Source organism: Cyprinus carpio, chromosome B1, assembly GCF_018340385.1.
Source record: "Cyprinus carpio isolate SPL01 chromosome B1, ASM1834038v1, whole genome shotgun sequence".
NCBI lineage: Eukaryota > Metazoa > Chordata > Actinopteri > Cypriniformes > Cyprinidae > Cyprinus > Cyprinus carpio.
The window spans coordinates 6,949,530-6,967,448 of NC_056597.1; the positions used below are offsets into that span (position 1 = coordinate 6,949,530).

A 17,919-nucleotide genomic window follows, 5' to 3' on the forward strand; every position below is an offset into this window, starting at 1 on the left:
TTATCGAGACAAATATTTGCAATAGATATGCTATGGGGGTGTTTGATAATGAATACATTGAGATTTCATTTATAATTAACCATGGAATCTCACATTTCCATACTCTCAGCTCCATGGATCAGATATATATGAAGGACTTTATATAGCATACAGAGATCTGAGAGGTGATGGCTCTACAGAGACACAGATGGTGATCTATTTACAACTCTTAATTTAGAGCTTAAAGATTCCCACGTGTTTTGGACTGCTACACTTTGTTCATAATTAATCATGCATATAACACTGATAACAATGAAGACTCCTACTTAAACCTAAATTTAGTCTTTTATTTATAAAACACTTACTTACTTATGATATCTTTTCTTCTTTTTTCGAATTCTTTAGAAAACCAAGACAAAACATCAAAAAATGAGACCAGGGTTGCTCAGCCAAAACAAAAATGAGATTTTAAAGTGTGAGCTAAGTGTAGGGGGAAAATGTGTATATTTTATTTATACAACTGATAGAGTTTTAGAATAGTAACATGCTGTATGTGTTTACAAAGAGACTTAATTGTGTTGTAAAAGCTCTTTGACTCAGAAAAGCACATCGGAAATCTCCATTTATATTGTAAAGTTCATCTGAGCTTATTGCTTTTGACCCCTGTCAATTTTTAAGGCACAAGCCAGAGGCATGTTCACAGATGAAGGCTTGATAAAACAGTTTTTCATCTTAGGCTGACATACAGGGCTGTTGGAAAGTTACTGGCAGGTACAGTGGGATTCCATTTGTGAATTATATTATTTACTGGCTCAAGTCACCTCATGTAATAACAGCTGAGAAGATGATTAAACAGGCTGTAATAATGATAAGCGCACCATCACCCATCAAACAATGAGTGTACCTATTTACATAGTTACCACCACAGGCTTTGGCTTATAGTTGTCTTTATTGCAAGCATGGGCAACTGTAGGCCCTAGATGGGTTCAGGCCCTTGTGAATACGGTTTTGCAACTCAGAGGAATGTGTTTCGCTTTTAGGTTGTGAGTTTAAAGCTTACATAAATATTATTATTATTATTATTATTATTATTAAAAAAAAACAAGAAAAAAAAACAATTATTATTATTTAATTCAACTTTATTTTATGACTTCAGTGACTAAAGGAAAGACATGGTCTTGTTGTCAGTTTAATTGTCCCAACATATGAATCATTGATCAAGGAGGCTTGAGAAAGAATATTTCACATATATAGTGTAACTTTTTAAAGGGATTATCAAATTATTTTTACTTCACAAGGAAATTCAATTCATTTCTAAATACATGTCTTTTGGAGTTCTTACAACTTCTTACTACTTCAATATGATTTTTGTCTTAAAAATAAATAAATAAATAAATAAAAGCTTTGGACAGATCTGTCATAAAGCACCTGTGATGTCAGAGATCTTCAGAGTTAGATTATGAACATGGGTCTCAAGATTCTGCCAGTATGTGGATATGGGATTTTTAACATTAAAATGAAGTTATTTCAGCAATTATATCAAATATTGTGATATTAACCATGATTATATCTCCTCATTAAATAAATAAACTTTTGAAATTTTTATTAGTGCCAAAAAGTAGTGGAAATGACATCAAAACTGGAGCATTTGCAATTTGTGTAAAAATAGATAATTCTCATACAATAAATCTTAATAAACTGTCATACAATAAATCTTAAATAAATAGTTTATGATTATTATTATATTTTATTACTTAATATGTTTTTATTTATATTAATAATGAATATTTATGATTGATTTTAAGATTGAAAGTCTGGAGATAGGACAAAAATGAACTATAATTTCAATAATTATAGGGATAGTCAGGGCCGTCCCAAGCTGATGCGAGGTCTGTTCGTGATCACTTTCTATTTAAAAAAATATAAATTCCAAAAAATGAAAACACCCAAAAATAAAGACTGTCTTTACGTACTCAACTCTCAAGTTGTTCCAGACTGAGTTGGTTTTATTGAGCACAAAAGAAGATATGAACCCAACATTATTCATATTATGGAAGTCATTGGCTACCATCAACTGTTTGGTTACCAGCAGCATGTTCATACTCAACAGAAGAAAGAATCTCTTGCAGGTTTGGAACAACTTGAGAGTGAGTAAATAAGGACAGGATTTTCCTAACTGTCTCTTTAAAAGGCACTCTGAAACAAAACAATTTTAATATGACCTTCATGTAATAAAAAATTGAAGAAACCCCGCATACAGAACTCGTCACACATCTAAAAGTCAAATACTCCAGATATGGTTCTGTAGGCTACATTTCTTATTCGACAGCTCTCTCTAGTGGAACAGATAGAAACACCCTCGACACGACGACATCAGCGGCAGCTAGGCAGCAGTATCTGAAACAACCGAGTAGCGTCGCGACTCCTGCTCCTGCTGCCCTGGACAACCGGCGCCTCTCTCCAAGGTTGGACACCTGAAAAACACACCCTCTCTGCGTTTTCTGTGTATAATATTGCTTTTTAATGACTTGCCGGTAGGGCTAATCCGTCGTGTGGTTTATTGGGTATTGAGAATGCATGATGAGTTTTATTTCCAGTATAATACAGAACATGGCGCTGATGAAACTGATAGGGTCTGTTGTGGAAACAACATTTATGTTATTTTATTCTCAAGTGCTATCTGTGCTCTTTGTCCAGCAGACAGTCACGCTTTGCTAACATGCAGCACGCGCTTTTCATGATGTTGCATCTATGTAGCCAACATGCATGACATTATTACATAACCATGTCATATTTGTTCAGAATGATGTCAATATCAGAATGATTGTGGATTATTATTAAAGTAGACATCATATAATAATAATAAAAAAAATACTGAAATAAAATATTTTGTCGTTTAATTTAGGCTGTATGTCAAGTTTTGCCGCATAAGGCAGGTGGCACGCGCTGCTTTATTGTAACCCAGACAACGCTGGGAAAAAATAATTAAATAAACATGGACAGGCGTTCAAGGATACTGTGACATTAGTAGATTTATCGCCCTAATTTAAATAATTTAGACCAATAGTAGCCTACGGATTATTTAAATGAGCGATTTTGTAATTTATATTTTGTAAATTATTTTAGAGGTCATTGCTGTAACAATACTACACTAGATTCCTTTAGATGACAAATGAGTCATTTATATAACAATCATAATTTTGAACCACATCCATGATAACCTGAACAGAGATTTATTATCTACTGTTATGAGTACATGTACATGTTTACTTTTTAGCATTACAGTGGCATAACAAAATAGGCCTATTACTTTCATCAAAATTGATTTGACATATTATAAATAAATTAAGAAGAACTGAAAATTATAAAGTATATTGAGCTATTGGTTGTCGCTGTTCATCTGAGCGCAATTAGACCATAAATAACTTATTTGTATGATGAATTATTTAGTCTCTGTTTTCCTGCCGTAGGCTGACTGTAACCCAATGAGAGCTCAGTGATGGGTAAGGAGAAGCTCCATATCAACATCGTGGTCATTGGCCATGTGGATTCAGGGAAGTCCACCACCACCGGCCACCTCATTTACAAGTGCGGAGGAATCGACAAGAGGACCATTGAAAAGTTTGAGAAGGAAGCTGCAGAGGTATAGCAGTCCAAATATGCAAGACCAAATAGATTCAGTTACAATTTGTTGCAGTGTTATTATTAATGCCTAAAAATTATTCAAAGATGCCCTCTGTATGTAAGATGACCTTTTTAAGCAATATCAAACAAGCAAGAGTGCTGAGCTACTAAATATCAGCACAAATTACAGATATATCAAGTATATTAATAACATAAAGGAATTGTTCACCCCAAAATTTTCTGAGAATCTACTGATGGCACCCATTCACTTCAGGGGGATCCATTGGTGAGCAAGTCATGTAATGCTACATTTTTGAAGAAACTAATTTATATATTAGATACTCTATATATAAGATAGCCTGAGGGTAAGTACATTTTTAGTTTTGGACAAACTATTCCTTTTCAAGTTCACCCAAAAATGTATATTGTGTCATCATTTAAGTATATGAATAGTATATTTTTTGAATGTTTTAATAACATGGGACCCAGCTGACTTCAATTTGATGGGCAAAAATAAATTGAGAGAAATGCTTATTTCTTTAGCCCGATTAATGTTATATCTCTATGCACAGTATATTATATACATGTTGCGTATGTATTTTTTATTCACATACTAAAGTAGTATCAGACTTTCAGGCAAATGCCATAAACAAATACCAGTGAAGTGATACATTGTCATGGTGTTTGGGGAGAAATGAGGCGAGGACTCAAGTAACTGTAAAAATTTTCAATAATAAAAATAAAAAAAAAAAACAAAAAAAAAAACAAAAAAGAACAAAAAAAGACAAAAAAGCATACAGAAAAGCAATAAAAAGCACTACAGGCAGACGTAAAAAAAAATAAAATAAAAATAAAAACTGACAAAAATAACAGATCAGCACAGGACTGCAGACACCTGGAGAATAAATAGGGAAACAAACGAGGAGGGTAACGAAGGAGACACAGGTGGAGCAACTAAAACAATAATGAGGTAACAAGATGGGCGGGGTCAGATAATAGACAGGAGAGAGCACATGGCATCAAACAAACACAACACAAGCCATGTGCTCACAGAAAAAACACAGTGTCATCTAGTGGCCATCCTGGGCACACCATCTGAAGACTGTGACATACATACAATGACAAGACTGTGCTGTAACACTAAATATCAATACTGTTGGAACACTGCTTGGCCAATCAAATTGGAGGACTGAAAATAACCGTTGCATCTTATGTGACAGAAAACATTCTTTTAGGAAATTCAGTTGCAGACTTTTCTCTAAACAGATATATGTTCTTTACCTTTCATAGATGGGAAAAGGCTCTTTTAAGTACGCTTGGGTCCTTGACAAGCTAAAAGCTGAGAGAGAGCGAGGCATCACCATCGATATCTCCCTGTGGAAGTTTGAGACCAGCAAGTACTATGTCACCATCATTGATGCTCCAGGACACAGAGACTTTATTAAGAACATGATCACTGGCACCTCACAGGTTTGTTTGCAATCACATAACAACGTAACGCCAATCAGAAAGTTGCTCTTTACTCATTAAAGTGTTTTCATAATCTTAAACTTTTAATTTCTTCCGATACAGGCAGACTGTGCTGTGTTGATTGTGGCGGCTGGCGTTGGAGAATTTGAGGCTGGTATCTCAAAGAATGGCCAAACACGAGAGCATGCTTTGCTGGCATACACCCTGGGTGTCAAACAGCTGATCGTGGGTGTCAACAAGATGGACTCTACAGAACCCAATTACAGCCAGAAGCGCTATGAAGAGATTGTGAAGGAAGTCAGCACTTACATCAAGAAAATCGGCTACAACCCCGATACAGTGGCATTCGTTCCAATCTCTGGATGGAATGGAGATAACATGCTGGAGGCCAGCCCAAACGTTAGTGTCATATTGACTACAGTTTTATATATTTCAGATTATTAATAGACTCAATAGTTCTAGATATTTAAAGAGCATAATTTAGCTTTTTACAAGCCAATCTCTGATTCATTAATTTTATGTTTGCTTTGCATTCAGTATTGTATATATTAATTAAAAATCAACTAATATAATTAATTCCAGCTAAACAAACATAAATTATCACAGTCTTCAGTCATGTGATCCTTTAGAAATCAACCATTAAAAAATCATTCTAATATCAAGATAACATTCACAATACAAGAAAAATTTCATATTATTATCAATGCTGAAAACAGATGTGCTGCTTTATATTTTTATGGAAACTGTGATGCATCCCCCCCCCCCCCAGAATTTTTAGTATAAATTCCTTCAAATTTAAAACCAATCCCTTTCTTTAAAACTCATTCACAACTACAAATACTAACAAACCACAAAAAATCAAAACTGTTACATGTGTTGGCTATGATAACATGTTTTCTCTGTAGATGACCTGGTTCAAGGGCTGGAAGATCACTCGTAAGGATGGGAGTGCCTCTGGGACGACCCTGTTGGAGGCTCTGGATGCCATTCAGCCTCCAACCCGCCCCACTGACAAACCCCTTCGCCTCCCACTGCAGGACGTTTACAAGATTGGAGGTAAGAAGACACCCAAATTGAAAGCGTCTTAAAACAATAATCCACTTGTTTTCATTTCTTGTAAAGGTGTGTGACCTACAAATGACATAGAGTTGTCTATGGTATTTTAAGAGATAAAATAGCCAGGTTTGCAAGTGATATTTAGTAAGTTATATATTTAGTAAAATGTCACTCTTTTAGCATTGTGCTCTTTTTGTTACTATTTAGGAATTGGTACTGTGCCTGTGGGACGGGTTGAAACAGGCATTCTGAAACCTGGCCTAGTTGTGACATTTGCCCCTGTGAATGTGACCACTGAGGTGAAATCTGTGGAGATGCATCATGAGGCTCTATCTGAAGCTCTTCCAGGTGATAATGTGGGATTCAATGTAAAGAATGTCTCAGTCAAAGATATCCGACGTGGGAATGTTGCAGGTGACAGCAAGAACGATCCTCCACAGGAGGCAGCGAGTTTCACTGCACAGGTAAAGGTCTTAGTTTATAAAACCTTCTGACACAATTCATGATCTGTCATCTAGATATGCCTGTTAGGGTCTACACTGAAAAAAACGGTAAAACATCTAAAATAACTGGTTTTATTCAAGTCAAAATTATGTAACATCATTGGATCTAACTAAATACATTATTTTAAACCAACGAAACTCATTTCTGTGTGTTAAATCAGGTAGAAATAACTCTTTAATAAAATAATTACCGCTTTTTACAGTGTAACAAATAAGATTTCTTTTCAAATGTCAGATTTTGACATTACAAACTATTCACTGATCCAGTTTCTGCTCTGGTCAGGTGATCATTCTGAACCACCCAGGTCAAATCAGTGCTGGTTATGCCCCCGTGCTGGACTGCCACACTGCCCACATTGCCTGTAAGTTTGCCGAGTTAAAGGAAAAGATTGACCGTCGCTCTGGGAAGAAGCTGGAAGACAATCCCAAGTCCCTGAAGTCTGGGGATGCTGCTATTGTAGATATGATACCAGGCAAACCCATGTGTGTGGAGAGTTTCTCTGAGTATCCTCCTCTTGGTAAGGGCCACATCTTAATTTGGGTTTAAAGTTATGGATCCCTGTAGTATCTTTATTATAAAACACTTGACTTTATCACCAAATTCACTCCTGCTGTAAACATGCCTTAATCTTTTTACAAGAATATTTTACAAGAATATTTCACCATGTTTCAGTGCAGTGGAGTTTCTATGGTGGGCACAAATGATAACAATCAATAATATTTGCTTAAAGTTAGATTTTTTAGCATTTTGGATTGTATTTGTCTGGACAGTTTGAGGTAAAACACTAAATGATAAAAGAGAAGAGAGCGAAAAACAGGAAAAGACTTTGAGCCAAGATGCAAACTTGGCTCATCCAAATAATCCATAAACTGAAAATCTTAATAGGTCTAAAACAGTGAATTTTCATGGGAGAAATTTAGTCATATCAGTATGAATCCATGTGGTCATATTCTATAGTGGGAAATCTTTCGCCCTCAAGTGAAGTTTCCAACCGTCAAAAACTTGATGGCGAAAGATTTTCCGCTATAGGTTTCTCAGAAACTGAACACAAGGATTTGAATTGAAATTACTGAATTTTACCCATGAAAATTAACTGGACATTGATAACTGTAACTGCGCCTTAAAATGTCTGAAGTAAAATTAAAATATAATGTGAAAGTATACACTGTATATGTATGTAAAACACATTAATAAGGTGTATGTAAATTCAATAATATGGTAGTAAATCTTTATTTAATAATGGACTTAAAATGTTACAATAAATTTTATACAAGGGTGTTTCTTGGTCTCTCTCTGTTCACCTTCTCTATTTCTAAACCAGGGTTGCCAGTTTTCCACAACAAAACCCACCCAATTGCTACTCAAAACTAGCCAAAAACTAGCACAATTGCATTTCAAAGGGGGGCTCCCCGTTAAAAATCATGTTCCAGGGAGTAAAGTACACGTTTTTGGTGGGTCCCCCTGGTACAATTCGCACTCCTGGGGCACCTGCGGCGACAGTGAGGGTCGCTTTAGCCCACGAACATGAAAAACAACCTGCGGCGACAGTGATAAAGTAGCCCAATTCCGTGGGAAAACCGTGGACTTGGCAACACTGTTCTGAACTCACAAAGATTAAAGACCCTTGATTTTATAATAATAACTAAATTTATTTTTCGGATGATTTTCATTTCCCAGGTCGCTTTGCAGTGCGCGACATGCGTCAAACTGTAGCAGTGGGCGTCATCAAGGGGGTTGAGAAGAAAACCCCAACCTCTGGGAAGGTCACTAAATCTGCCCAAAAGGCCCAGAAGAACAAATGAATGTTGTGCTGGGCTGAAAACACTCGGGTCAGCCACACCATCCCTCCTCTTCTCAACTCCATGAACAAAGCTTGGTTAATTATCACAATGCATCGCAAAAGCAGAAGAAGGAAAAGTAAAACTTATGCCTGCTTGACAAAGATTACAATAGTGATAATAAGTATATTTATGTTTAGTCGTAGGTTCTGTTTGAATTTTCAGTCTTCGTTGTGGTATTTGTTCTATTGTTAAATGGTTCTAAGCAGCACTTTAAGCAGATCTGCCTTTAGTGGGAGTGTAGAGTAAGCTTTGTTTATCCTGTAGCTTGTGTGCAATATCGAAACCCTCTTGCTAACATTGCTTGTGTAACCTCGCTTGCAATAGTAGCTAACTGTTCCAGCTTGTTGTCCAACAGCGTCTGTTATGTTAGTTTGATGTGTTGTGACATAGCTTTATAATTAAAGTTCAGTGTCTTTTTCTGTCTGCATGAAGCTAAAGTAGCTAGCGCACTTTACTGTCTACCCTGACAGCTCTCTGAACAAGCATCAGCCATATTGTTTGCACTTCCACTCATGTACCTTAACGGAAATATGATTCTCAATTATCTAATGTATGTCGGTTCATAACCAACAATAAAATACTTTTGAACTCTGATGCCTGCTTCTAAATTACTAGATAAAGAAATAACAAGAAGACATTTTCACAGACATCTTTGTATTTAAATCAGATATTTGAGAGCTCTGACACCAATATTTAGTGCTGGTGCACTTGCCAACAATTTTTTATAAATATCATTATACAATAATTATTTATTATGTATATTGTGTAATGATGTACATTTATAAAACTAACTAGATTTTAAGGTGGACTGTGTGAAATGTGGTTGTGGCGAGATCAGAGCTAAAGAAAAAAAAAGACAAGTAATAAAAAACAGCAACAGATGTAGTAAGGAAACTATGAGGTGCTCCTCTCAACATTTAATATGCTTTATCAAAACTGTACAATTTTCAGCAGCATCAGTTTCCTTCAACGTGTCTGGCACTTTTATATTTGTTTTACATAAGAAAAGTAAATGACCATTTTATACAATATGATAAATTCAGAAAGTGTGACATATTTCTACTTATGTCTTATGTTCTGACACCTTTTTCTATTTTTGTCATGTTGTGAATATTGGGTTGATGAGCCATTCTGTAATGAGACTGAAGACATGCAGTATTCATGCAGTCCAATGAATAGTTCATGCCATCTCTGATTTTGATAATTTCAGGATTTCATTATTAATCTACCACATTCTATTAGATTTTTTTAAATTGTTACAGTATATTTGAAAAAGAACAATGCATGCAATGATATGTAATGTACGGTGGCCTATATGAAATCATTTCTTTTAAATAAACCAAACTAATAGAACACGTATAAAAAATGATCTAAATTTGCGTTGCCATCATAAAAATACAAAACAATCCAAAATAAAATAAGCTCTCATATCAAAGTTTCATTCCATCAGAGGTGGTTTCTAAGAGTTTGTAACACATTAGAGATTGTGTTATTTTAGTCGAACGTGTGGCATGTTCATAGTCTCATTGCCGCCTGTATTGGGAGTATGTCCACTTGCTAGGTTGTGACTAGGACCAGCCGTATTACTTGTCCTAAGCAGCTCGGAGGAGTAGGACGCATCAGTGGGGGGCTGGGAGAGAAGGTTGAACCCTTGAGTATGTGTCTTAGTTGAGTTCTCAAGGTCTCTATTGCTGATGAAGAGATCAGCTTCTCCCCAGGCCCCTACTCCCATCTCAATGCCCCCAGCTGAAGAGTCCTGGCTGCTGCTAACGCTGGTGGAGAAACTAGCCTGACTAGAGTGCGTGTCCACACCAAGACCTTCCAGAACAGGCTCCATGAGGTCCTGTACAGAGAGGGACTTCCCTAGTCCTCTGTCTCCACTGCATTGGCCTTGAATCGGGGCATAAGGAGAGACTGGAGCAAGAGGGTCCATCTCTGCGTCCATGCTTATATGTCTCCTCCAAGAACTGTCCTCTTTAGCACTGGGTCTGGTTTTTTGTTGAAGCTTGCAGCTAATACTAGAGTTAAGCCCAAAGTCCATCCCTACTCCTCTGAAGCAGGATTTGGAGTAGTCGGTGGGGTCCGACCTAGAGGGTCCCATGCTGCGAACATGGCCTGCTTGTGGAGGAACAGAAGAAGGTTGAAGCTTTGAAGAGGCTTGGGATGGAAACGGTGGAGGTGGTTGACCAACACATGGAAAGTGGCCTACAGAAGAGTGAAAACTGTTGGTGCTGAGGATTTGAGAAGGACTACCTTGTGCTGATGGACACTCCATGCATGGGGTTGAAGGAACCTGGAAGGTCGATGGGTTAAAAGGTGAGGCAGAGGCCAGATTGAGCCCAGGAGATGATGTTGTGGAGTTGTTCTGGTTGAGGTTGAGTTCACTAGGGGCTAATATTAGTTGGAGGGCTCTGGGGTGATTATCACAGATAGACTGGCTGACCTGGGAGGAGCAAGAGAGATCCTTACTGAGGATGGTGCTCGGATAGTCTGAAGTCTCCTCCAAACCAAAAGGAGGAAGAGGGGAGAGAGTGAAGGCAGAGGAAGAACCCTTCTGCAGAACCTGACGGTAGATGTCCAGCAAGGAGTCCAGTTTAGTTTCAATAGACTGTACCTATAGAGACGGAACATAGAAATACTGTTTGTTAGAATACATGGGTTATGTTCAATACAGTGGTTCTTCATTAAACACAGTTAAAGGGAAAATAAATATCTTGATTTTGTGTTTTTTTATTGCATTTTAATTTAGATTAGAGTTTGCTAAGGCCCACTGGTTTAGTATTATGTTTAATATGATAATTTATAAACAGTGAAGCATAAGACAATGACATTAGAAAAAGAAAAAACTCAAGGTAAAAATATCATTTCTGAACAGGATATTATATTGTGAGTAATTTCCATTCAAACGTAAAAATGTAATATATTTGTGTGTATTGAGGATACAGGCTATGAAAAATAGCCTTATCGTTGGCCATTTTTATTTCAATAATGTTAAACAAATCCATCACCATCAATTTCACCCCATGATGTTATTAAACACAATTCACCTTTAGAAACAGAAATGACACTCTGGTGGCAATTTACAAAATTAAAAAAAACAAACAAAAAACATTCATGTCCATAGCTGGTCCATAAACTAGTGGGAGTAAGAAAAGTGTGTTTTAACTGATTTTATTTTCTAAAAGTCCACAGAGCTAAACCTGCCCGTAGTTGAAGAAACAAACACCTAAAAACCAGTGCAGTATTCAAAGATGCAATAATATATAAGATGAATTGATTCAGTGTGACATATGGGACACGTGAGTATGTAAAACCCTGTTTAACCGAGTGTCTCTACACTCACCTGTCTTTCTACCTTACACACCCTTCCCAGCATGCTCACATCTTCCAGAATGTCTCCATCGGATAACAGCTTTTCTCTGACCTTCTTATCCATAGGCATCTGGCCCCTACCAAGAATCTGATCCACCCTAAAAGTGAGAGACAGATGTTAGCAAAAAGACAGGAAGGAAATGTTTGAAAAGAAATAAAGTTTTGCATCCCAAATGAGCAGACAGAGAATTGAGAGAAACTATATATTTCAGTTTTTATTGTACATTGAAATGTGATGAATTCAAAATTATATATAGACTTTCGGTTAATTTGTTGTTCATTTAGACCAGCGGTGTCAAACTCAATTCCTGGAGGGCCGGAGCCCTGCAGAGTTTAAATTCAACCCTAATTAAACACATCTGATCTAACTAATCAAGTCCTTCAGGCTTATTTGAAAACTACATGGTATGTGTGTTGGAGCAGGGTTGGATCAAAAGTCTGCAGGGCTCCTGACAAACAGGACTTACAAAACTAACCCCCAATTTAGACTATGAAGAAAGTCAGGAACTGTGATGTTCTTTTTTGGTCACATGGTGGCACTGGTCTCACTTCATTATAACCCTTGATCATTTGACTCCACAGGCTTCAGTGATAAAATAGAAGCATTTTTAAAGTGACAAGAAAACCTGCCATGATTATAAAGAGAAAAACGGCTTGAAAAGAGATACTTTGCATACAATAGTCTGCTTATTTTTTTTACTTTTTATATTAGACTACATATCATTTCTGAAGATTTTATGAGATAACATAGTTCATTTAGTACATACTTCAGAATCTCAGAATTTGCATCAGTGTCTGTATGTACTGTATGTACATTTAATGATATATTGCAATAATAATATATAGCTTCTCAAATATGCCATATCACATAGTCTGGCAGAACCCCAGGGCTTGACCACCACCCAGTGACCCATATATGAACAAGGAGAAGCATGGCCTCAGGGGCATCAGAACAGATGTGACATGATGACATTAATGTGAAGTCAACATACCAGTGCGGATATGATACAGAGGTCATGAATGCGGCTGCTAATTATCTTTAAATGTCATTGTTGAGTAAATGTTTTAATTCACATATTATTTTACACAAGATGAATGTGCTTGATGAATCAAATTCTTGATTGCCTGCGCCATTATTAACCTCTGTTGATTGGGCTGCATGTTTAGAAATGCTTGTTGCTGCTCTTTTTAAATATATGAGCATTGAATGTTATGTGTTACAGGTGAAAGTGTTGATTTATAATGAGTATGCTGCAATGTGTTTTGATTGGCTGTGTATCAGGTATGACCTCTGTTCCTAATGTGCTATTAGCTGTAATTTATATGTAAAGAGAAAATGCCTAGTGATTAGTACACAAAGATGCATTATTTTGCGCTCATGTGGGTGGTGCGATGCAAGTTCAAACCCTTCCTTTTCCTATCATTTCAAGTGGCAAAAAGTACCTGCTGTACTTGTGGACCTGCTGTAAAGCAGCTGTAAATGACAATTTATGTCATTATTTAGCTCAAGAGTGTTAATCGATCAACTATAGGAAGTTTGACAATAGCCACCAGTGTTGTTATTCTGCTCGAGTCAGTTCAGTTCAAAATCAGAGTTGATATTGCAAGATGCGATTTAGCTATAAAGTAGCTCTACGGAAAACAAGTGTCAAGTTTTGCTCTCATCTGATGGTGTCAGTCAGTGTGTTTGTGTGTTTGCTATAAGTGTCTTTCAGACTCCAACTAAGCAAACAAGAAGGTGACAGTGGCGAGGAACCCAAACTTCATCAGGTGTCACAAATGAAGACAAAAACTTCGGGAGAAATCAGGCTCAGTCTGTGGACCAGTTCTCCTTTGGCTTATATTGCATATATATTTACACATACAGTATTTACAGATTAAATGATAATAGGTTTTATAAATAAGGATAAGCCACTCGCCATACTAGTGGACATTTGTTCTTTGTGGTCATTAACAGCAAGTGCTTTCTTACAGTCCACTTGCTACAGTTCATCAGAAGTCTCTTCTGCTCACCAAGGCTGCATTTATTTGCTCAAAAATACAGAATAAACAGTGATATTGTAAAATACTGCTACAACAGCTTTTTTTCTCTATTTTAATATATTTTAAAATGTCGGCTAATTTATTCCTCTTATGGCAAAGCTGAATTTTCAGAAGATATTTTGTGTAAACCATCACACTTTTTTTTCCGGATTCTTTAATGAATAGAAATGGAAATCTTTCTACAATTATAAATCTATTTACTGTCACTTTTGGCAATTTAATGCATTTTGTGGGAAAATAAACTTTTGCATATGGTGGAAAAACATGTTTGGACAGTAGTTGGGTTGTCCTACCTGGTTTGCAGACTTTTAATTCGGCAGAGCATGTCCAGATGACCGGCTGAATATTGCTCTATTACATCCTTTACATCATATGGGCGCAGAGTTTCCTTAAACTTCTTCTTCGCCACATGGAATTTCATGATCCTGCAAAACCATTTGCTAATGTTATTCTTCCTTTGAAGTCTTATGAAGCCCAAAACTGATATGTGAGCACTAATATTTCAAGTGTGAATGCGTCTTGTTCTTCGGAGCCAAATACAGTATGAATGAGAATATAAAGGACACTGAACTAACTGGATTAATGAAACAACAAAACAAAAAAACAAACCTTGACTATTGACTATTACAAATCAAATTATTTGCATTTGGGATGACTCAGAATAACCACAGCAATGTTTCTGAAAGGTGATCAAATGACAGCATAGACAAATCCAACACCCTGAGAAAGTCTGAGCTTGGTGTCACACACACGACAGTCCAACCAGACCCCAGCTGAAAGCTACAGGGTTACCACAGCATTTCGCCTACAGCCTGGAATATTCAGTGAAGCAGAACAGCCTAAAGAAGACTGAGTTCATTTTTCATTCCTAATAATAAAAGCGAAAAATGAGAGGCTGGAAAAGATGAGCACATACTGTCAATCTAGCACTGAGCTTTCCACTGACCCACACATACTAAACAAAACAAAAAGAAAAGAGCGTGGTTGATGTGTGTGAGGTGTGAACAGTATGACAGTATTCTTTCGTGATAGTGAAATTAGTGAAATGAGATAATGAGACACTGATTCATCTCATGCTCTCAGTAGCTGCGAGTATAATTAAATAAGACTGACAAGCAGACAGTGCCGTTTTCATTAAAGGCGATGGGCATATTTTTGTGTATTTATGCTAGGCTACAGAGGTTAAGTAAACCTTTTGTAGTTTGATTTCTCAAAAAATTGTAAACACTGCGGTTCTGTTGTGCTGTCAAACATTGCACTCTTTGCTACAGGCCTATACCACAAAGTAGGTTTAAGCAGCGAGCGAGGCAATTTTGAGTTTAGTTTGGGCTAATAATGGATTTTATGTACCACACAGGTTAATAGGTAGTCAGGTAAATATTTACTTTGTTGCTTTAAAACATTGCATTTTTGCATTTCAGACTACAGTTGAGTATTTTGGTGTATTGAGCCTTATTGGTGAGGCCAGTCACTTATTTTGTAAGAATCAGTGGCAAAATTTAAAGGAATAGTTTACTCAAGAAATGAAAACGTGTGCCCAAAATGTACTCAGGAGTAGATGGGTTTGTTTCTTCACGGGAACAGAATTGGAGAATTTTAGCATTGCATCACTTGCTCACCGATGGATCCTCTGCAGTGAATGGGTGCCATCAGAATGAGAGTCCAGACATTTGATAAAAAACATCACAATAATCCACAAACAATCAACATGACTCCAGTCCTTCAAAACAAAAGCTGCATGATTGTAAGAAACAAATCCACCATTACTACCCATAATAGGATAATGAGCATAATAGATCATTCTCCTGCAGAGAAATATGCACAGATCAAGCACCTTTTACAAGCCAACAAAAGTTAGAAACAAATATTTGGGTGGATTTTGATGTTATAGAGGACAACAGAGAATTGACTTTTTCACTGGAGGATGGGTTATTATGCATTATGGACTATGGAAGCAACAGTTTAAAGTTTAAAACATCTTCAAGAATTTGTTTCTTATAAGAATGCAGCTTTTCACTTTACTTAACTGATGGACTAAATTTGTGTTAATGATTTCTGTATTACTGTGATTTTTTAATCAGCTGTTTGGGCTTTCATTCTGGCGGCACCCATTTACTGCAGAGAATCCATTGGTGAGCCAGTGATATTTCCTTCAAAACACATTTGTGTGCACACAATTATGGACTAATCACAAATTTAGGATCAAACACTGTTAAAATTATAAAGAACACTATGGTATGCTTAATGTGGTATGAATTTTTATCAGTTATCAATGATGGCTCATAAAATGCTGAACTTGAATTATAATGTCTCGGAGTTCTGAAATACTGCATTATTGAGAGAAGTCAACTGAAGTGAAATACCGCTGCTCTTACCTCACTGCTCTGATGACGGTCTTCAGCGCGGGCGGCAGGTCCTCTGCTGACATGTCACAATGACACCCTTTCTCATCAAAAGCCTCATCAGCCCCAACGTTAGCCTCACCTATGACACACACAATGAAAATATCAAAAAAGTCATTAGCATTAAAGTGCATAAAGAAAGGAGAAATTATGTGAAAACCATCACCAAATAAAAAGAATTGGGGGAAAACTGAGTGATAAGCAAAAAAAAAACAAAAAAAAATTAATCTTTGGTTCAATCTGGCAAGAGGGTCTCCTATTCAAAGCAAAATCTGAGACCAACATCAGAGGGAAAATGCAGCAATTGCGAATGAATATAAAACTAATGAAGTAGTGCAGGTCAAACTGAATTAAAACTAAACGATTGTACAGCACGTGTACTAAAATACATTTCTAAGAACATGCAGAATTTTAAGTCCACCTGTGTATACAATAAAAAGTACACATTTTCACAGGTCCTCAATCATGTCGTAAATCTCTCTTCTTAAAATATATATTTATGCCTGTTTTTCTGAGCTAGCATGTCACATTACATTTCTGTGAATTTTACAACTGGAAGCACTACTTTAAACAATCATCTAAATTGGAAATAGTTCACATTTTCTGTGTAAAAAAGAGGTGAATGTAGATTTAAGTGGATTTCTGCAGCTACTTTGTAAAAGGTTATCTATGGCTACAGCTATGATGTAAAGCAGAGACTGAAAAGGAAGTGGTGTGTTGGATGCACACAGGATTAATCGTGCCCTATGCTCCTCCTTCAAGGATTCTCACAACCTGACTGAGAGGCTGCAATCGATCAGTCTAGTGAAGGAGGAAGATATTTACAGCCATAGGGCATCAGTGAGGAAGGAATATATGCTTCTGGCTAAAATCAGAAGGTTTTCAGTTAGCGCTTTGAGGCAAAAGGAGTTTTGACTGTTGAATTATGCTACTTCTTGAAAAGTTAAATTATTTATAAGATTCAAAAAATTCAAAAAATTCAAAAATTCAGTGATGCACTTTAAACACATAATCCAGTGATTAAAATATGTTTGCAAACTGAAATAATAATTTAGTAAAGGAATAATAAAGGATTAGTTCAGTAAAAAATAAAAATGTGCTGAAATTTTACTCACCCTCAGGTCATCCAAGATGTAGATGAATTTGTTTCTTCTAAACAGATTTGGAGAAATTAGGCATTACATCAATTGCTCACCAAATGTCCATCCCCTGTTGTTCTCACATCAAAATCCACCCACATATTCATTCAGAACTGTTTTGGCCTATTTTAGCTTGTAAACAGTGCATGATCTGCATATTTGTCTCCCAATTCTTTGCTTTTCAATGTCTTTTTCACTGAAGAAAGAAATATTATAGATTACGGACTGGTATTTTAGTCAGAAGCAACAGTTTAAAGTTAAAATGTTATAATGATGGATTTGTTTCTTTGTTTCTGATAAACGGGAGTTGTGTGGATTATTGTGATGTTTTTATCAGCTGTTTGGACTCTCATTCTGGCGGCACCCATTCACTGCAGAGGATCCATTGGTGAGAAAGTAAAGTAATGCTAAATGTCTCCAAATATGTTCCCATGAAAAATAAACTGATCTTGTTCATGACCTGAGGGTGAGTAGATTTTCAGAAAATGT

General features: G+C 36.5%; 2 protein-coding genes across 2 annotated transcripts in view; one reads left to right on the forward strand and one right to left on the reverse strand.

Moving 5' to 3' along the window:
- Positions 1-2,288: 2,288 nt before the first annotated feature.
- LOC109064272 (elongation factor 1-alpha 1-like) lies at positions 2,289-9,068 on the forward strand. The gene is made up of 8 exons (XM_042716395.1): positions 2,289-2,444; positions 3,450-3,622; positions 4,894-5,073; positions 5,176-5,472; positions 5,979-6,129; positions 6,337-6,593; positions 6,916-7,150; positions 8,311-9,068. Exons 2-8 carry the CDS (start codon positions 3,479-3,481, stop codon positions 8,433-8,435), a joined length of 1,389 nt encoding a protein of 462 aa, XP_042572329.1. The 5' UTR covers positions 2,289-2,444; positions 3,450-3,478; the 3' UTR covers positions 8,436-9,068.
- Positions 9,069-9,359: 291 nt separating this feature from the next.
- The window catches only part of LOC109064273 (potassium voltage-gated channel subfamily KQT member 5-like), a 93,901-nt gene continuing 85,341 nt past the window's right edge, over positions 9,360-17,919 (reverse strand). Inside the window, exons 11-14 of the mRNA XM_042716394.1 lie at positions 16,265-16,373; positions 14,183-14,314; positions 11,818-11,944; positions 9,360-11,088 (exon numbers count right to left, since the gene is read on the reverse strand). Coding sequence (XP_042572328.1) covers positions 9,964-11,088; positions 11,818-11,944; positions 14,183-14,314; positions 16,265-16,373 — 1,493 coding nt within the window. The 3' untranslated portion in view covers positions 9,360-9,963. The remainder of the gene's footprint in view (positions 11,089-11,817; positions 11,945-14,182; positions 14,315-16,264; positions 16,374-17,919) is intronic.